This window comes from Mobula birostris, chromosome 5 (genome assembly GCF_030028105.1).
Source record: "Mobula birostris isolate sMobBir1 chromosome 5, sMobBir1.hap1, whole genome shotgun sequence".
NCBI lineage: Eukaryota > Metazoa > Chordata > Chondrichthyes > Myliobatiformes > Myliobatidae > Mobula > Mobula birostris.
Window position 1 is genome coordinate 9,318,487 of NC_092374.1, and position 17,122 is coordinate 9,335,608.

At 44.1% G+C, this 17,122-nt stretch overlaps 1 protein-coding gene across 1 annotated transcript in view; it reads right to left on the reverse strand.

Annotated features, from left to right (window-relative positions):
* poln (polymerase (DNA directed) nu) overlaps window positions 1-17,122 on the reverse strand; it is a 247,595-nt gene that overhangs the window by 90,823 nt on the left and 139,650 nt on the right. The window contains exon 13 of the mRNA XM_072257436.1: window positions 12,839-12,953. Within this exon, the coding sequence (XP_072113537.1) occupies window positions 12,839-12,953 (115 nt within the window). The remainder of the gene's footprint in view (window positions 1-12,838; window positions 12,954-17,122) is intronic.

Sequence of the window (17,122 nt, forward strand, 5' to 3'; positions counted from 1 at the left end):
GTGGGGTCCTTCATAATGCTGTTTGCTTTACGGATGCAGCGTGTGGTGTAAATGTCTGTAATGGTGGGAAGAGAGACCCCGATGATCTTCTCACTGAGTTAGAGAGAAACCAAGGCTCTTCTCTGGTTGAAGGTGAGGGGAAAGATTTAAAAGGAATCTTCATGGAATGTTATGCTGATTTTTTTAGCCTAATCTAAGATCCATCCACCCCTTCCCTCCCCCATAACTCTCCATTTTTATTTCATCCATGCACCCACCTAATAGTTTCTTAAGTGTCTCTAAAATATCTGCCTCTATCACCACCTCTGGCAGGACATTCCATCCACCTACCACTGTCTGTATAAAACACCCACCTCTGACATCTCCCCCCCATACTTCCTCCAGTCATCTTAAAATTATACCCCCTTGTCTTAGTCATTTAAGAGTTATATGGACAGACATGGACAGGAAAAGCTCAGAGAAATATAGGACAAACGTAGGGAAATAGGACCAGCTTAGTTAGGTATCTTGGTCAGGATGAAATAGCTGGGCAGAAAGGCCTATTTCCAAACTGTAGTAAAGATTAACTTTTCAAAAATTAAACAGTTCAAAGTTCAAAGTACATGTATGTCATCAAATACAATCCTGAGATTCATTTTCTTTTGGGCATAGCAGAATAATAACTATAATAGAATCAATGAAAGACCGCTCTAACATGGGTGTTCGAAAGACAACAAACTGTGCTAATACAGAAAGAAAGAAATAATAATAAATAAATAAACAATAAATATCAAGAACATGAGATGAAGGGTCTTTGAAAGTGAGTCCATTGTTTGTGCAAATATTTCAATGATGGGGCGAGTGAAGTTACCCCCTCTGGTTCAAGAGCCCAATGGTAATAAATCAGCTTTATTTGTCACACGTACATCGAAACATGCAGTGAATGTGTCATTTGCTTCAATGACCAACACAGTTCGAGTATGTGCCCAGGGGTGCCCGCAAGTGTCGCCGTGCTTCCGGTAGCAACATAGCAAGCCCACAACTTACTAACCCTAACCCATACCTCTGTGAAATGTGGAAGGAAATTGGAGCACCCAGAGGAAACCCACAAAGTCTTGGGGAGAAAGTACTTCCCTACTGAACTAATTCCAGCACTTGCTGTTCCTCCTTGTATGCTGTGGAGCCCGTGAGACTACAGAACACATAACATAAAACATACAGTACAGAAGTAGGCCCTTTGGCCAGAATATCTAGGCCGAGCACAATGTCTAATTAAACTAAATCTCTTCTGGCACATGGATGACAGAAAAATGGAGGGCTACGTGGGAGGGAGGGGCTAGATTGATCACAGATCTGGTAGGTTAAAAGGTCAGCACAATATTGTGGGCCAAATGACCTGTACTGTGTTGTTCTATGCTCTACACTTAGAAACCACTTTATTACGTACTGTACCTCCTGTACCTAATAAAGTGGCCACTGAGAGTTTGTTCATTGTCTTCTGCTGCTGTAGCCCATCCGATTCAAGGTTTGACATGTTGTGCATTCAGAGAAGCTCTTCTGCCCGCCAAATGTGGTAATGTGTGGTTATTTGAGTTCCTGTCGCCTTCCCGTCTGCTTGAACCAGTCTGGCCATTCTCCTCTGTCCTCTCTCATTATTATAGGCATCTGTTAGTCTCATGAGACCATGGATTTGCACCTTGGAAGGTTTCCAGGGCGCAGGCCTGGGCAAGGTTGTATGGAAGACCAGCAGTTGCCCATCCTGCAAGTCTCCCCTCTCCACACCACCGATGTTGTCCAAGGGAAGGGCATTAGGACCCAAACAGCTTGGCACCAGTGTCATCGCAGAGCAATGTGTGTTAAAGTGCTTTGCTCAAGGACACCCACACTGCCTCAGCCAAGGCTCGAACTAGCGGCCTGTGAATCACTAGACGAACGCCTTAACTACTTGGCCATGCGCCAACACTCTCTTATTAACAGCCCACAGAACTGCCGCTCACTGGACTTTTGTTTGATCAATCTAACCCCTCCTCCCTACATAGCTCTTCATTTTCCCGTCATCTATGGACCTAGCTAAGAGTCTCTTAAATATCCATAATGAATCTGCTTTTACCACCTTCCCTGGCAGCCTATTCCATGCCATTAGACCTTTGAGGAATGGAGCTTGTTGCCTACAATTAAAAAAATAATTCTATCAGTTACTGATCATGATCCAAAGTAACACATACAAATTGCTGGAGGAACTCGGCAGGTCAGGCGGCATCTATGGAGGAGAATAAAGAGTTGATGTTTCCGGCCCAGACCCTACATCATTTGTGTTTATGATCATTAGCCAAAATTGTTGTTATTATTACCATCTATGGATGACAAGATCATCGTCAACACAGACACCTAAAATGGTCCGACACCCAACAACCCAGAGGTATATATGCATTTTACTGTCATTCTCTGTTCTTGTGCTGTTGTTGTGGGGAAGCTTACCCTTCAGATTGCTGCCTCCGCTGTCTTAACAGTGTGCCTCCTGTACCATGGGAAGATAATTTAATTCAAGGGTATTAAGCGTGAGTTATATAAACGCTGACACTAATTTCTACCTTGAAGTGTCTATTTCACTCCTACACCTTCGGAGTAAACAAGAACAGCAGCTTGTGTTCACAGTAGTGATTATAAATGGCAGCCAAGTTAGGAGAATAACGCAGGCGCCATTCCATTGGAAACCCGATGAAACGTTCACCCTTGGCGCCTCTGTAGCCGGTAATCCCTGGAGACACTGGGCATTGTCCTGGTTAATAGAAGGGAGACAGCAACTCCCAGAGTTAATCTAAAAAACTGCCGCGATTTTTTTATATATGTCTCCTAGCGCATGACTGCACATTGCAGAGTGCGACAGACAGTTCACCGGGCGCTGTGCGGCGTTGACGAAGATTCTGGTTAGCAGCCGCCTCCCATCGACCCGGGCAGGGACAGAGGCAGCGAGCTAAAATAAAACTCTGTCCGCAGTCATCCATTCTGCGGCACAGTCCCTCGGCAAAATGGTCTAAATCCACGTCAGAGGGAGTTAAGAGTTCTGCGCTTGAAGCGAGAGTCCTTTGCAATGCCGATCAGAGACAGAGGCGGGAGCGGGAGGGATACTGGCCGCTGATGAGTACAGGCGCCCTGAGCCTCAGGTTTCCGACTGCTGCAGCCGCCGGTCGCTTGCTATCTGGGGAAACAAGCTCTGACCTAACATCAGTGGCGTTTTAGTACCTCAAGTATTAGGGTAAATGCAAGCAGGCTGTTCCCCACTGAGGTTGAATGAAACTCGAACCCGAGTTAATACAAAGATTAAGGGCGAAAAGGTGAAATATTTAAGGGTTTCTTCCCCCTTCCTTTTCAGTCCGGATGAAAGGTCTCCGCCCGAAACGTCGACTGTTTATTCCCCTTACAGATGCTGCCTGACACGCTGAGTTCCTCCAGCATCTTGTGTGAGTTGCTCTGGATTTCCAGCATCTGCAGAATCTCGTGTTTCCATTTAAGGGAAGCATGAGGGGGCACTTGTTCACTCGGAGGGTGGTGAGAGTGTGGAAGGAGCTGCCAACGGAAGTGGTGGATCCAGGTTTTATTGCAACATGGATAGGAAGGGAATGGGGGCCTATGGTGGTGTTGCTGGTTGATGGGACTAAGCAGTATGACAGTTCTGGATGGACTAGATGGGCCAGATGGCCTAATTCTGTGCTGTAGTGTTCTATGGCTCAATCATTTTGTTGTCACACACACAAGTGAGGCAAAGTGCATTGAAAAACTAGCTTGCAGCCAAATCACAGGCATGTAGATTCAGACAACACACAAAACATGAGCTAGACATACGACCATAAGTCATAGGAGCAGAATTAGGCCATTTGGCCCATCGAGTCTGCTCTACAGGAGAACTATCCCATCGGTCTATGAAGTCTTTCTTTCACGGCATGTTTATATCATGTATATGTACTATATATTATATAAGAAAGAAGGTACAGAAGGGGCCACACACTCAGTGATTCAGGAACAGCTTCTTCCCCTCTGCCATCCGATTCCTCAATGGACATTGAACCCAACTCACTTTTTTTTAAGTATATATTATTTCTGTTTTGCACTATTTTTAATCTATTTAATATACATATATATACTTACTATAATTCATCTACTTTTTTTTCAATATTATCATGTATTGCATTGAACTGCTGCTGCTAAGTTAATAAGTTTCACGTCACATGCCGCTGATAATAAACCTGATTCTAATTCTGTATTGTTAATCCTGTAAGTTATACAAAACAGTGAAATGAAAGACTAGGCAAAGTATGATATTAATGCAAAAAAAAACCAGAGACACATCCATGGTGGTGCAAGTGGTGTTCTGTAGTATTCCAATGCTGAATGCTTTCCAGCTTAAAGCATCGATCCTCTAGCAGGGAGACCAAAACAGAACATAATATTCTGATATACCACACCAATATCTTGTACAGCTGCAGCATAACATCCCAACACGTACAAAATGCTGGAGGAGCTCAGCAGGCCCAGCAGCGTCTGTGGAGGGGAATAAACAAGTGACGTTTCAGGCCGAGACCCTTCATCAGTCCTGAGTTCCTCCAGCATCTTGTGTGTGGCTCCTTGATTATCCTACTGTATCAGAACATAGAACATTATAGCGCAAGAAAAAGCTCTTCGGCCCACAGTGTCTGTACTGAATGTGACAAATTAAAATTAAATTAAATTCATCTGCTTGTACAAATGCATATCTGTCCATCCCCTGCATATTTAGACACAGAATCAGATTTATTACCACTGACATATGTCGTGAAGTATGTTGCTTTGTGGTAGCAGTACAGTGCAATACATAAGGATTACTATAAAATACAGTAAGAATATAGATAAAGACAAATAGTGCGCACAATAGTGAGGTAGTGTTCATAGGTTCATTTGTTCGTTCATTATGTGCCATGTCGTATGACATGGTCTTTCCAGGACCACGATTGTTCTTGGAAAATTTTTCTGCAGAAGCGATTTGCCATCGCCTTCTTCTGAGCAGTATCCTTACAAGACAGCTGACTCCAGCCATTATCAATACTCCTCCAAGGTTGTCTTCCTGGTGTCAGTGGTCACATAACCAGGACTTGTGATATGCACCGGCTGCTCACCCGACCATCCACCACCTGCTCCCAGGGTTTCACATGATCCATATCAGTGGGCTAAGCAGGTGCTACATCTTGCCCAAGGATGATCTGCAGGCCAGCAGAACAACTTACCTCTCCTTTGGTAGAGACATACTGTATCTCCACCCTGCCACCCACCATAAGTTCACAGACCATTCATAAATCTGATGGCAGAGGGGAAGAAGTTATTCTTAAAATATTGAGTGTGTCTTTCCCAACCATAGAGGTTAGGCTAACTGGCCTATAATTTTCTTTCTTTTGCCTTCCTGTTTCCTTAAAAAGTGGAATGACATTTGCAATCTTCCAGTCCTCCGAGTCCATGCCAGAATCAAGTGATTCTTGAAAGATCATGACCAACTATTCATTATCTCTTCAGCAATCTTTCTCAGGACACTGGGATGTAGTCCACCTGATCCAGGTGATTTATCCACCTTAAGATCTTTGATTTTGCCTAGCATATTGTCTTTTGTAAGAACAATAGCATTCACTCCTGCTCCCTGACACTCACAAACCTCCGGCACACTGCTACTCTTCATATAACTGATAAAACTTCTGATATCCTGCTTTATATTATTGGCTGGTTTGCCCTCATATTTCATCTCTTCCCTTCTTACAGATTTTTTTAGTTGCCTTTTGTTGGATTTTAAGAGCTTCCCAATCATCCAACTTCCCACTCACTTTTGCTACCTTATATGCCCTTTCCTTGGCTTTTTTACAGTCCTTAATATCCCTTGTCAGCCACAGTTGCCTACCCCTGCCATTTGAGAACTTCTTCCTCTGTGGGACATATCTATCCTACATCTTGTGAACTATTCTCAGAAACTTCAGCCATCTCGGCTGTGCCATCGTCCCTGCCAGTATTCCCCTCCAATCCACCTGGACAAGCTCCTCTTTCATTCCTCTGTAATTCCCTTTATTCCATTGCAATACTGATACATGTGACTTATGCTTCTCCCTCTCAAATTGCAGTATGAATTCAATCATATTATGATCACTGCCTCCTAAGGGTTCCTTTACATTAAGCTCCCTAATAAGATATGGATTATTGCACATCACCCAGTCTAAGTTAACCTTTCCCTGAGTAGGCCCAAGCACACAAGCTGCTTTGAAAAGCAATCTCATAGGCATTCAACAAATACCCTCTCTTGCAATCTGACAGCAACCCGATTTTCCCAATCACCTTGCATTTTCAAGTCCCCCCATTACAATTGTGTCATTACCTTTATTACATGCCTTTTCCAGCTCCCTTTGCAATCTCAACCCCACATCTTGGCTACGATTTGGAGGCCCATACATGATTCCCCTAGTGGTTTATTTACCCTTGCAGTTTCTTAACTCTACCCACAAAGATTCAACATTCTCTAACCAGATGTCACCTCTTTCTAAAGATATAATTCCATCTCTTACCAACAGAGCCACACCATCACCTATGCCCTCCTGCCTGTCCTTTCAATACAAAGTATATCCTTTGACGTTAGGCTCTCGACTAACATCTCTCAGCTATGCCTCAATGATCACCACAACGTCATACCAAACAATCTCTAAATGTGCCACGACTTTGTCCACCTTATTCTGAATGCTACACACATTTAAATACAACACTTTCAGTCCTGCAATTTTTTCCCTTTTGAATTTTGCCTCATTGGCAAACTCTTTGCTCTTTGCTTAACTCTTTGCTCTGTCTGCATTTGTACCCAATCACTGGCTTGTCCTTCCTTACATTCATGTTACACCCATCATCTACTTGTAAACCTGCTGGCTCATCGTCAGTTCTATCACCTTGGTTCCCATCCCCCTGCCATATTACTTTAAACCACTCCCAACAGCTCTAGTAAACCTGCCCGCAAGAATATGAGTCCCTCTCAGATTCAGGTGCAATCTGTCCCTTTTGTACAAGTCCTACCTGCCCCATAAGAGGTCCTAATTATCCAGAAATCTGAACCCTTGCCCCAAGGTCCAACCACCTCATTCTATCCCTATCATCACTGTCTCATGGCACAGGCAGCAATCCCAAGATTAGTACTCTTGAGGTCCTTCTCAGCTTTCTTCCTAACTCCCTGTATTCTTTTTTCTGAACCTCCACCCTTTTCCTACCTATGTCATTGGTACCAATATGTACCACGACTTCTGGCTGATCACCCTCCTTCTTCAAGATATTGTGGACACGTTCAGAACCATTGTGGACCCTGGCATCTGGGAGGCAAACTACCATCCATGTTTCCTTTTCCTGTCCACAGAATCACGTACCTGTCCCCCTGACTGTAGTGATCCCTATTACTGCTGGCAGGTCATTCCCAACGCCCCCCCCCCAACAGTACTCAAAATGGAGCACTTAATGTTGAGGGGGACAGCCAAGGGGTGTTCTCTACTATCTGATGCCCTCCCCTCCCTCTTCTGACAGTCACCCATTAATCTGTCTCCTGTAGCCTTGGGGTGACCACCTCCCTGTTGCTCCTGTCTATCACCGCTTCAGTTTCCCTAACAAGCTGAAGGTCATCGAACATGTTAGAGATCATGTTCCCTAACACAGTCTCTAAGGGGCTGCACCCCAATGCACTTGGTGCCGATATGGCCATCAGGGAAGCTGGAAGGCTCCTGGAAATCACACATCTGACATCCAAAACAGAAACACTGGCTCTGTAGCCACACCCTCTATATTCTCAAGAAAAAAGAAATAAGAAATAAAGAATGAACTTACCTATTTACCTTGCCTCTGCCTATTCTCACCGAAGCCCTGTTGAGCCAAAGCCTTACTACTCTGACTTAGATTACTCCGACGATGACTGCCCCCACAATGACCGCTCCACTTGGCGATACCTCTCTTTTATAGAGACCGGGCTTTTTTTTTTTAAAGCCCTTTGCCGGACCTGTGGAGGAATGCTCCTCTTGCGTCTGCGCAGTACTCCAATCAATGACTCCTGTCAAAAAGCTTCCTGCTTTTTAAAACTCTTCGCTGGTCCTGCATGGGAAGACTTCTGTTGCATCTGTACAGTACTCCAATCAATGCCTTTGATGCTGGGGAGGCTAGTGCCCATGATGGAGCTGGCTGTTTACAACTCTATGCAGCTTTTTCCGATCCTGTGTTGTGGTCCCTCCATACCAGGTGAGGATGCAACCACTCAGAATGCTCTCCATGGACATCTGTAGATATTTGCCAGCGTATTTGGTAACATACTGAATCTCCTCAAACTCCTAATGAAGTATAGCCACTGGTGTGCCTTCGCCATAATTGCATCAATACGTTGGGTCTAGGATAGATTTTCAGAGATTTTGATTTATCTGTCTACCTGAAAGCTTCTTAAACCCTATTATTGTATCTGTTTCCACACCCTTCTCTGTCAACCCCATCCAGGCATCTACCACTCTCCATGTAAAAAGAAACTTATCTGGCATGTTACCCCTTCTGACATTAAATCTATGCCCCCTAGTATTCGATATATCTATCCTGTGTTGGCGCATGGCCAAGTGGTTAAGGTGTTCGTCTAGTGATCTGAAGGTCGCTAGTTTGAGCCTTGGCTGAGGCAGCGTGTTATGTCCTTGAGCAAGGCAATTAACCACACATTGCTCTGCGACGACACTGGTGCCAAGCTGTATGGGTCCTAATGCCCTTCCCTTGGACAACATCGGTGGCATGGAGAGGGGAGACTTGTAGCATGGGCAACTGCTGGTCTTCCATACAACCTTGCCCAGGCCTGTGCCCTGGAAACCTTCCAAGGCACAAATCCATGGCCTCATGAGACTAACGGATGCCTATAAATTCTTGGAAGAAAGATTCCATCTATGTTACCTATGCCTCTCATTAAAAAACCTATATCAGGTCATCTCACCATCTCCACTGCACCAGAGAAAACAACCCAAGTTTATCCAAGCTCTCCTCATAGCTCATGCTCTCCAGTCGAGACATCATCCTGGTGAACCTCTTCTGCACCCTCTTGAGTCTTCAGGTCCTTCAGATTCATTACCCTTAAACCATCAGGGTCTTGAACCAGTGTGGATAACTTCACTCACCTAAACAACCTATGGACTCACTTTCAAGAACTCTACAACTCATGTTGTGCATTCAGAGATACTCCTCTCCACAATGATCCTGTAGAATTTTCTTTTTTTCTGCACAAATATGACCTAAAGTGTGATCAGAGCCTCACCTGAGTCCTAAAACTAGATAAAGAGAACCCAATTATATAAATAGCATAAAAACATTACACTTCTTAATTTATTTATTGAGAAAAATGAACTAATATTACATTATTAATATTTGTTGGAAAAGTATGTGACCCTCTGGGGTAATGCCTTCTATAAAAGCTATTTGGAGTCAGGTGTTCCAATCAATGAGATGAGATTAGAGATGAGATGAGATTAGGGCAGAGGTTCCTTGCCCTACAAAAAAGACACACAAAGTCAGGTTATTGACAGAGCCTGCTCGTCTCAAGAAAGATCTGTTTATGTGCACCACGCCTCGATCAAAACAACTTTCAGAGGACCTTAGAAGAAGAATTGTAGAGATGCATGAAGCTGGAAAAGGTTACAGAAGCATTTCCAAAGACCTAAGGGTTCATCTGTCTTCAGCAAGAAAACTTGTCTACAAGTGGAGGAAATTCAGTACTGTTGCTACTCTCTCTGGGAGTAGGCATCCTGCAAGGATCACACCAGGAGCACAATGTGCATTGCTGAGGGAGGTGAAAAAGAACCCAAGGGTAATAGCAAAAGATCTGCAGAAATCTCTACAACCTTAAGCACAAATGATTTTCTAGCATGCATTATTCATTAACTTGAGGCAAAACATAACTAGATGTACTTAAATGGATAATTCCCATATTTCAAGTTTTTTATGGCATTTATCTGGCCCACCGTCCGCTCACTAATACACAATCCAGCCCACAGAAGCAAAAAGGTTGCCAACCCCCGCTCTAGAACTTGCTAAGGTCTCCATAAATGTGTCCACTATAAGAAAAGCACTGAACAAGAATTGTGTTCATGAAGGACACCATGGGAGGAAACCACTGCTCTCCAAAAAAAAAACATTGCTGCACGTTTCAAGTTTGCAAAAATATTTTACAATACTTCTGGGAAAGATGAGACAAAAGTTGAACTTTTTGGCAGAAATGCACATTGCTATCCTTGGAAAGAAAAGGGGCACTGATCACCAACTGTGAAGCATGGTAGAAGGAGCATCATGATTTGGGACTGTTTTGCTGCTCCAAGACCTGGGCATCTTGCATTCGTTGAGGGAATAATGAATTCAAAATTGTATCAAGACATTGTACAGGAAAATGTCAGGTAGCAGTCCATCTTCTGAAGCTAAATAGAAGTTGGATAATGCAACAAGACAATGATCCAGAAGAGAAGGGTAAATCAACAACAGAATGGTTTAAAAAGAAGAAAATTCGTGGTTTGGAATAGCTGGGTCAAAGTCCTGACCTTAATCCAATAGAAATGTTGTGGAAGGACTGAAACAAGCAGTTCACGCAAGGAAGCTCGCCAACATTGTTGGAGCAGTCCTGTACAGAGAACATTCCTCCAAGCCGATGTGCAGGAATGATCAACAGTAACCAGAAACATTTGGTTCAACAAGGGGTCACACCAGTTACTGAGACCAAAGGTTCACATACATTTTCCAACAAATACATGTAATATTGGATCATCTTCTCAATCAATAACTGAAGAAGTATGATGCTTTTTGTGTTACAGTATTTATTTAATTGGGTTCTCTTTATCTAGTTTTACGACTCATATGAAGATCTGATCACATTTCAGGACATACTTATGCAGAAACAGAGAAAATTCTAAAGGGTTCACAAACTCTCTGCCACCGCTATATTTTATTTGCAGGTTGTCTTCTTTTGCACATTGATTGTTTGTCAGTCTTTGTGTGTAGTTTTTCATCGATCATGCTGAGAATGCCTGCATGAAAATGAATCTCATATAGTATATGGTGATATACATATACAGTACTTTGATAATAAATTTTCTTTGACCTTTGAACATCTTACCTGTGATGGGGTGAGCTCAACCGCACACTGTGCAGTCTAACGTATCACAGTGAGATTGTTTATATCCACCTCAGCATCTTATACCAGGGGTTCCAAGTTAAAGCCTGATCTGAAACTTCACCACCACTGTAGACATCATCCTGCCACATCCTCTAATGACTTGGCTGCAGGGGCAATCACCTGACATCTCCTTTTATGCAGAAATCCTTCATAGTAATAGTCGATTAGCCCAAGTTCCTGCTTTGAATGTAAAACGAGTGGCAGTTGTCTAAATTTATTAGTTACTGTTGTTGAGTAGCAGTTTTTGGAGTCACATCCGACTATGAATGAAATATTTTGGTAAAACAGAATACTTTACCAAAGTAGTCTGTTTGGGTGTGATTGTTGCTACTGTGTTTTGCACCTTGGCCCCGGAGTAACGCCTTTCCATTTGCCTGTATTCATGTGTGTTTGAATGACAATTAAACTTGAACTTGAACCACTATGTTCCATGCCACGACAAAGTTTGAGCTCGTCATGCATATTTAAAGAGCAGGAGAGTGGGCAACATTTCTCCCACACCAAATGATCTCGAGTTACTCAGTAGGTCAAGCAGTATCTGTGATGGGAAATGTCAACGTTTCAGGCAGAAATCCTGTGTTAGTCCTGAGAGAACATAGAACACGAGGATGATAGACTGGACAGTCAGTGCCTTTTTCCCAGGGCGGAAATGACCAAGACCAGGGGACACAATTTTAAGGTGCTTGGAGGAAAGTATAGGGGGAAAAGTCAGAGGTTAGTTTTTTTTTTCACACAGAGAATGGTGGGTGTGTGGAACACCCTGCCAGGGATGGTGTTAGAGGCAGATATATTAGGGACATTTAAGAAACTCTTAGCTAGGCACATAGACGAAAGAAAAATGGAGGGTTAAATCATTGGAAAGGGCTAGATTGATCTTAGGTTAAAAGGTTGGCACAACATGGTGGGCCGAAGGGCCTGTAATTGATTTGGCTCCAGCATTTTGTCTGTGAGGCTTAGGTAGTCACCTTGGTTGGCACAGGCAGTTAGGACCAAAGGGGCTGTTCCTGTGCAGTTTTCCTCTATGAGCTCAATGAAATTAAAAACTCAATGGGATGGCACAGTGGTGCAGTGGTTAGTGTCACTGCTTACAGTGCTAGCTGTAAGATCAGAGTTCAACTTCTACTGCTGCCCGTAAGGAGTTTGTACGTTCTCCCCATGACCACGAGGGTCTCCTTCAGGTGCTCCAGTCCAAAGATATACAGTGTGGGTTAGGGTTAGCAAGTTGTGGGCATACTATGTTGGTGCTGGAAGAATGGTGACACTTGCAGGCTGCCCCCAGCACAATCACCAGTGATGTGATTTGATGCAATCAACACATTTCACTGTATGTTTCAATGTACATGTGACAAATAAAGCTAATATTTAACTTTTAAGAAATAAGAATCTGATCTTAAGTCTCCAGTGTAGAACTCACTCACAAATTTCTGATGCCAATAACAGCACTCTGCCTGCTTGAGCTGCTCTCTGGTGAGATGATTTTGATGCATTAAACAGGAGTGACACTACCTTGTGGTACTGAATCATGTGTGCCTGTGATAGGATGACAGAAGAGGTGTAGGTCACACCTTTGCTGATCTGCAACCAGCTGGCTTTTAGCAAGATGTTCCAACATGAACACTTCTGGCGAGGATATTGTTCACCTACCATTGAGAAGCAAGGCTGGTAAAGATGTCAGGTGGCTCTGGTTCCTGGAACAGCCTCAGCAGCTCTGAGTCTGAGGTGAGGTGTGCGAGGATTCGCAGTTCGATGTGGGAAAAGTCTGTAACAAAATATAAAGTGGTATATTATTTGGAGGTGGTGGAGGCGGTTAAGTGTTATACTCCAAAAGCAACTTAGGAACTTGTTCCCCAGGCTCTGGTACTTTACCTCTATATACAACAGGATGTCACTAAACTGGAGAGGGCTCAAGAAAAGATTTAGGAGCATATTATCAGGACTAGAGGGCGTAGGTTATAATGGGAGGTTAGTTAAACTAGGACTTACTATTCACCTATAACCAACAGTTATTTCCTGGAGCTAACAAACCTTATAGGAGTTCAGAAAATCATGAGGGATATAGATAAGGTGAGTAGCCGAAGTCCTTTTCCCAGGGTAGGGAAGTGATTTAGAAGGGATCTGAGGGGCAGTTTTTTTCACACAGAGGGTGGTGGGTATATGTAACGAGCTGCCAGAGGAAGTGGTAGAGGTGAGTGCAATTACAGTGTTTAAAGACATATAGACAGGTACATGCATAGGAAAGGTTTATAGAATTGAATTGAATTGACTTTATTTCTTACATCCTTCACATACATGAGGACTAAAAATCTTTACATTAAGTTTCCATCTAAATGTGCAATCATAGTAATTTATAATAAATAGAACAGTCAATGTCACATAGAAATACACTCAAATCAGCGTGAGTTAATCAGTCTGATGGCCTGGTGGAAGAAGCTGTCCTGGAGCCTGTTGATCCTGGCGTTTATGCTGTGGTACCATTTCCCAGATAGTAGCAGGCGGAATAGATTGTGATTGGAGTGATTTGGGTCCCCAGTGATCCTTTGGGCCCTTTTCTCACACCTGTCCTTGTAAATGTCCTGAATCATGGGAAGTTCACATCTACAGATGCACTGGGCTGTCCGCACCACTCTCTGCAGAGTCCTGCGATAAAGGGAGGTACAGTTCCCATACCAGACAGTGATGCAGCCAGTCAGGATGCTCTCAATTGTGCCCCTGTAGAAAGTCCTTAGGATTTGGGGGCCCATACCAAAATTCCTCAATGGTCGGAGGTGAAAGAGGTGCTGTTGTGCCTTTTTCACCACACAGCTGGTGTGTACGGACCACGTGAGGTCCTCAGTGATGTGGATGCCGAAGAACTTAAAGCTGTTCACCTCCTCAACCCCAGATCCATTGATGTCAATAGGGGTTAGCCCGTCTCCATTTCTCCTGTAATCCACAACCAGCTTCTTTGTTTTTGTGACATTGAGGGAGAGGTTATTTTCTTGACACCACTGTGTCAGAGAGAAGACTTATTCCCTGTAGGCCACCTCATTATTGTTTGAGATTAGGCCAATCAATGTAGTGTCATCAGCAAATTTAATTAGCAGATTAGAGCTGTGGGTGGCTACACAGTCATGGGTATACAGGGAGTAAAGGAAGGGGCTTAGTACAAAGCCCTGAGGGGCTCCTGTATTGAGAGTCGGAGGGTTGGAGCTGAGGGAGCCCACTCTTACCACCTGCCAGCGATCTGACAGCTGACAAGGCAGGGTCAAGGCCAAGGTCTCTGAGCTTCCTGTCAAGCCTGGCCCTGGGTGGAACTATGGTGTTGAATGCTGAACTGTAGTCCAAGAACAGCACTCTCACGTAAGCATCCTTCTTCTCCAGATATGTAAGGACAGTGTGTGGAGCAGTGGCTATTGCGTCATTTGTTGATCGGTTGTGTCGGAAGGCAAATTGTAGGGGTCCAGTTTGGGTGGTAGCATGCTGCAGATGTAACCCTTGACCAGTCTCTCAAAGCATTTGCTTATTATTGAGGTGAGTGCGACAGGACGCCGGTCATTAAGGAATGTTACCTTGGTCTTTTTTGGTATAGGTACAGGTGGATAATTTGAAGCAGGAAGGCACTCTACACTGGGAGAGGGAGAGATTAAAAATGTTTATAAATACACCTGCCAGTTGTGCTGCGCACATCCCGAGTACTCGCCCTGGGATGCCATCCGGTCCCGCAGCCTTGCGGCTGTCCACTCATTGGAAACATCTGCGTACCTCAGCCTCAGAGATGACCAGGTTGCAAGTTGTAGCGGTGGCTTTCCTCGGAGGCTCAGAGTTAGCGTCATCGAACCGAGCGTAAAAGCGATTGAGCTCACCTGGGAGAGAGGCCGCGATGTTGGAGGCACCACAACATTTGGCTTTGAAGTCTGCCATGTTATTGAACCCTCGGCACAAGTCCCCTGTGCTATTCATTGTGAATCTTGACTTAATCTTGTCCCTGTATTGTCTTGCAGCCCTGTTAGCTTTGCGCAGATCGTAGATCCTTTTTTTGAGGTCCTGCTGGTAACTGGGACTAGCTCAGGTAAGCAACCAGGTAACTGGGACTAGCTCAGGTAGGCAACGAGGTAACTGGGACTAGCTCAGGTAGGCAATGTGGTCTGCACGGAGGAGTCAGGCTGAAGGGCCTGTTTCCATACTATATAAACAGCATGACTCTATGAATCAGAATCAGGTTTAATATCACCAGCATATGTCATGAAATTTGTTGGTTTTCAGCAGCAGTACATTGCAATACGTAACAATAAATAAACTATAAATTGCAAAAAAGAAACATATCTATATATAAATTAAGTAAGCATTGCAAAAAGAGCAAAAAAAATTGACATAGTGTAATCAAGAACAAGAGAAAATCTGCAGAAGCTGGAAATACGAGCAACACACACAAAATGCTGGAGGAACTCTGCAGGCCAGGCAGCATCTATGGAAAAGAGTACAATTGACATTTCGGGTCGAGACCCTTCATCAGAGCTGGAAAGAAAAGTGAGCAGTCAGAGTAAGCGGGTGAGGGGAGTGGAGGAAGAAACACAAGGTGATTGGTGAAATGGAGTCGGGGAGGGAAGAATGAAGTAAAGAGCTGGGAAGTTGATCAATGAAAGAGATGCAGGGCTGGAGTTGGGGGAGTCTGATAGAAGAGGACAGAAGGCCATGGAAGACAGAAAAGGGGGAGGAGCACCAAAGGGAGGTGATGGGCAGGTAAGGAGATACGGTGAGAGAGGGAAATAGAAATGGGGAATGGTGGGGGGGGGGGGCATTACCAGAAGTTCAAGAAATTGATGTTCATTATATCTGGTTGGAGGCTGTCCAGACAGAATATGAGGTGTTGCTCCTCCAACCTGAGTGTGGCCTCATCACAACAGTAGAGGATGCCATGGACTGACATTTCGGAATGTGAATGGAAAATGGAATTAAAATAGGTAGCCACTGGGAGATCCCGCTTTTTCTGGTAGGCGGAGCGTAAGTGCTCAGCAAAATGGTCTCCCAATCTATGTTGGGTCTCACCGATATACAGTAGGCCACACCAGGACCAGGAGGTGTACATGGGTTCATTGCCCATTCAGAAGTATGATGACAGAAAGGAAGTAGCTGTACCTAAAATGCTGAGAGAGTATCTTCGGTCTCCTGTACCTCCTCCCTGAAGGTAGTATTGAGAAATGGGCACGTCCTGGGTAATGGGGATCCTTACTGATGGATGCTGCCTTTTTGAGACATTGCCTTTTGAAGATGTCCTTTATGCTGGGAGGGCTAGTGCCCATGATGGAGCTGGCTGAGCAACTCAGTGGGCTGAGTGTGGGGGGAATTAACTTACTAACCGGAACATTTTTGGACTGCAAGAGGAATCTGGAACACCCAGAGGAAACCCAGGCACTTCACGGGAAGGATGAACAAGTTTCTTACAGAGGCTGCCAGAATTGAAACTCTAAATTCCGAAGCTCCGAGTTGTAATAGCGTCGCACTAAACACTGCGTTACCATGGCGCCCAATTCTTCAGGCTTCTATTGTCCGGATGCAGGTTTTTGACCAGAAACATCTACATTTCCTTCTCCCCCCAACCACCACGACACAGATTCTGCTCGACCCTCTGTGCTCCTCCAGCAGATTGTTCGTTGCTTAATGTTATCCTATAGAGCAGGAGTTCCCAACCTTGTCTATGCCATGAACCAATCCCATTAAGCAAGAAGTCCAAGAACCCCAGGCTGGGAACCCCTGCTATAGAGTGATAACTAGAATTTAATTTCAAATTTAAAAACGATAGAGGAGTTTATAATGAGAGAAAATGAGGAAATAAAAACAGACAAATGGCAGTGTTGGGGTTTCTGTGCCTTTCTATTCCAACAACAAGAGATGCTTTGGCTTTTAGTATTCTGTTGCGGAGCCCTTTTCAATTTCTTCAGTGTGTTATTT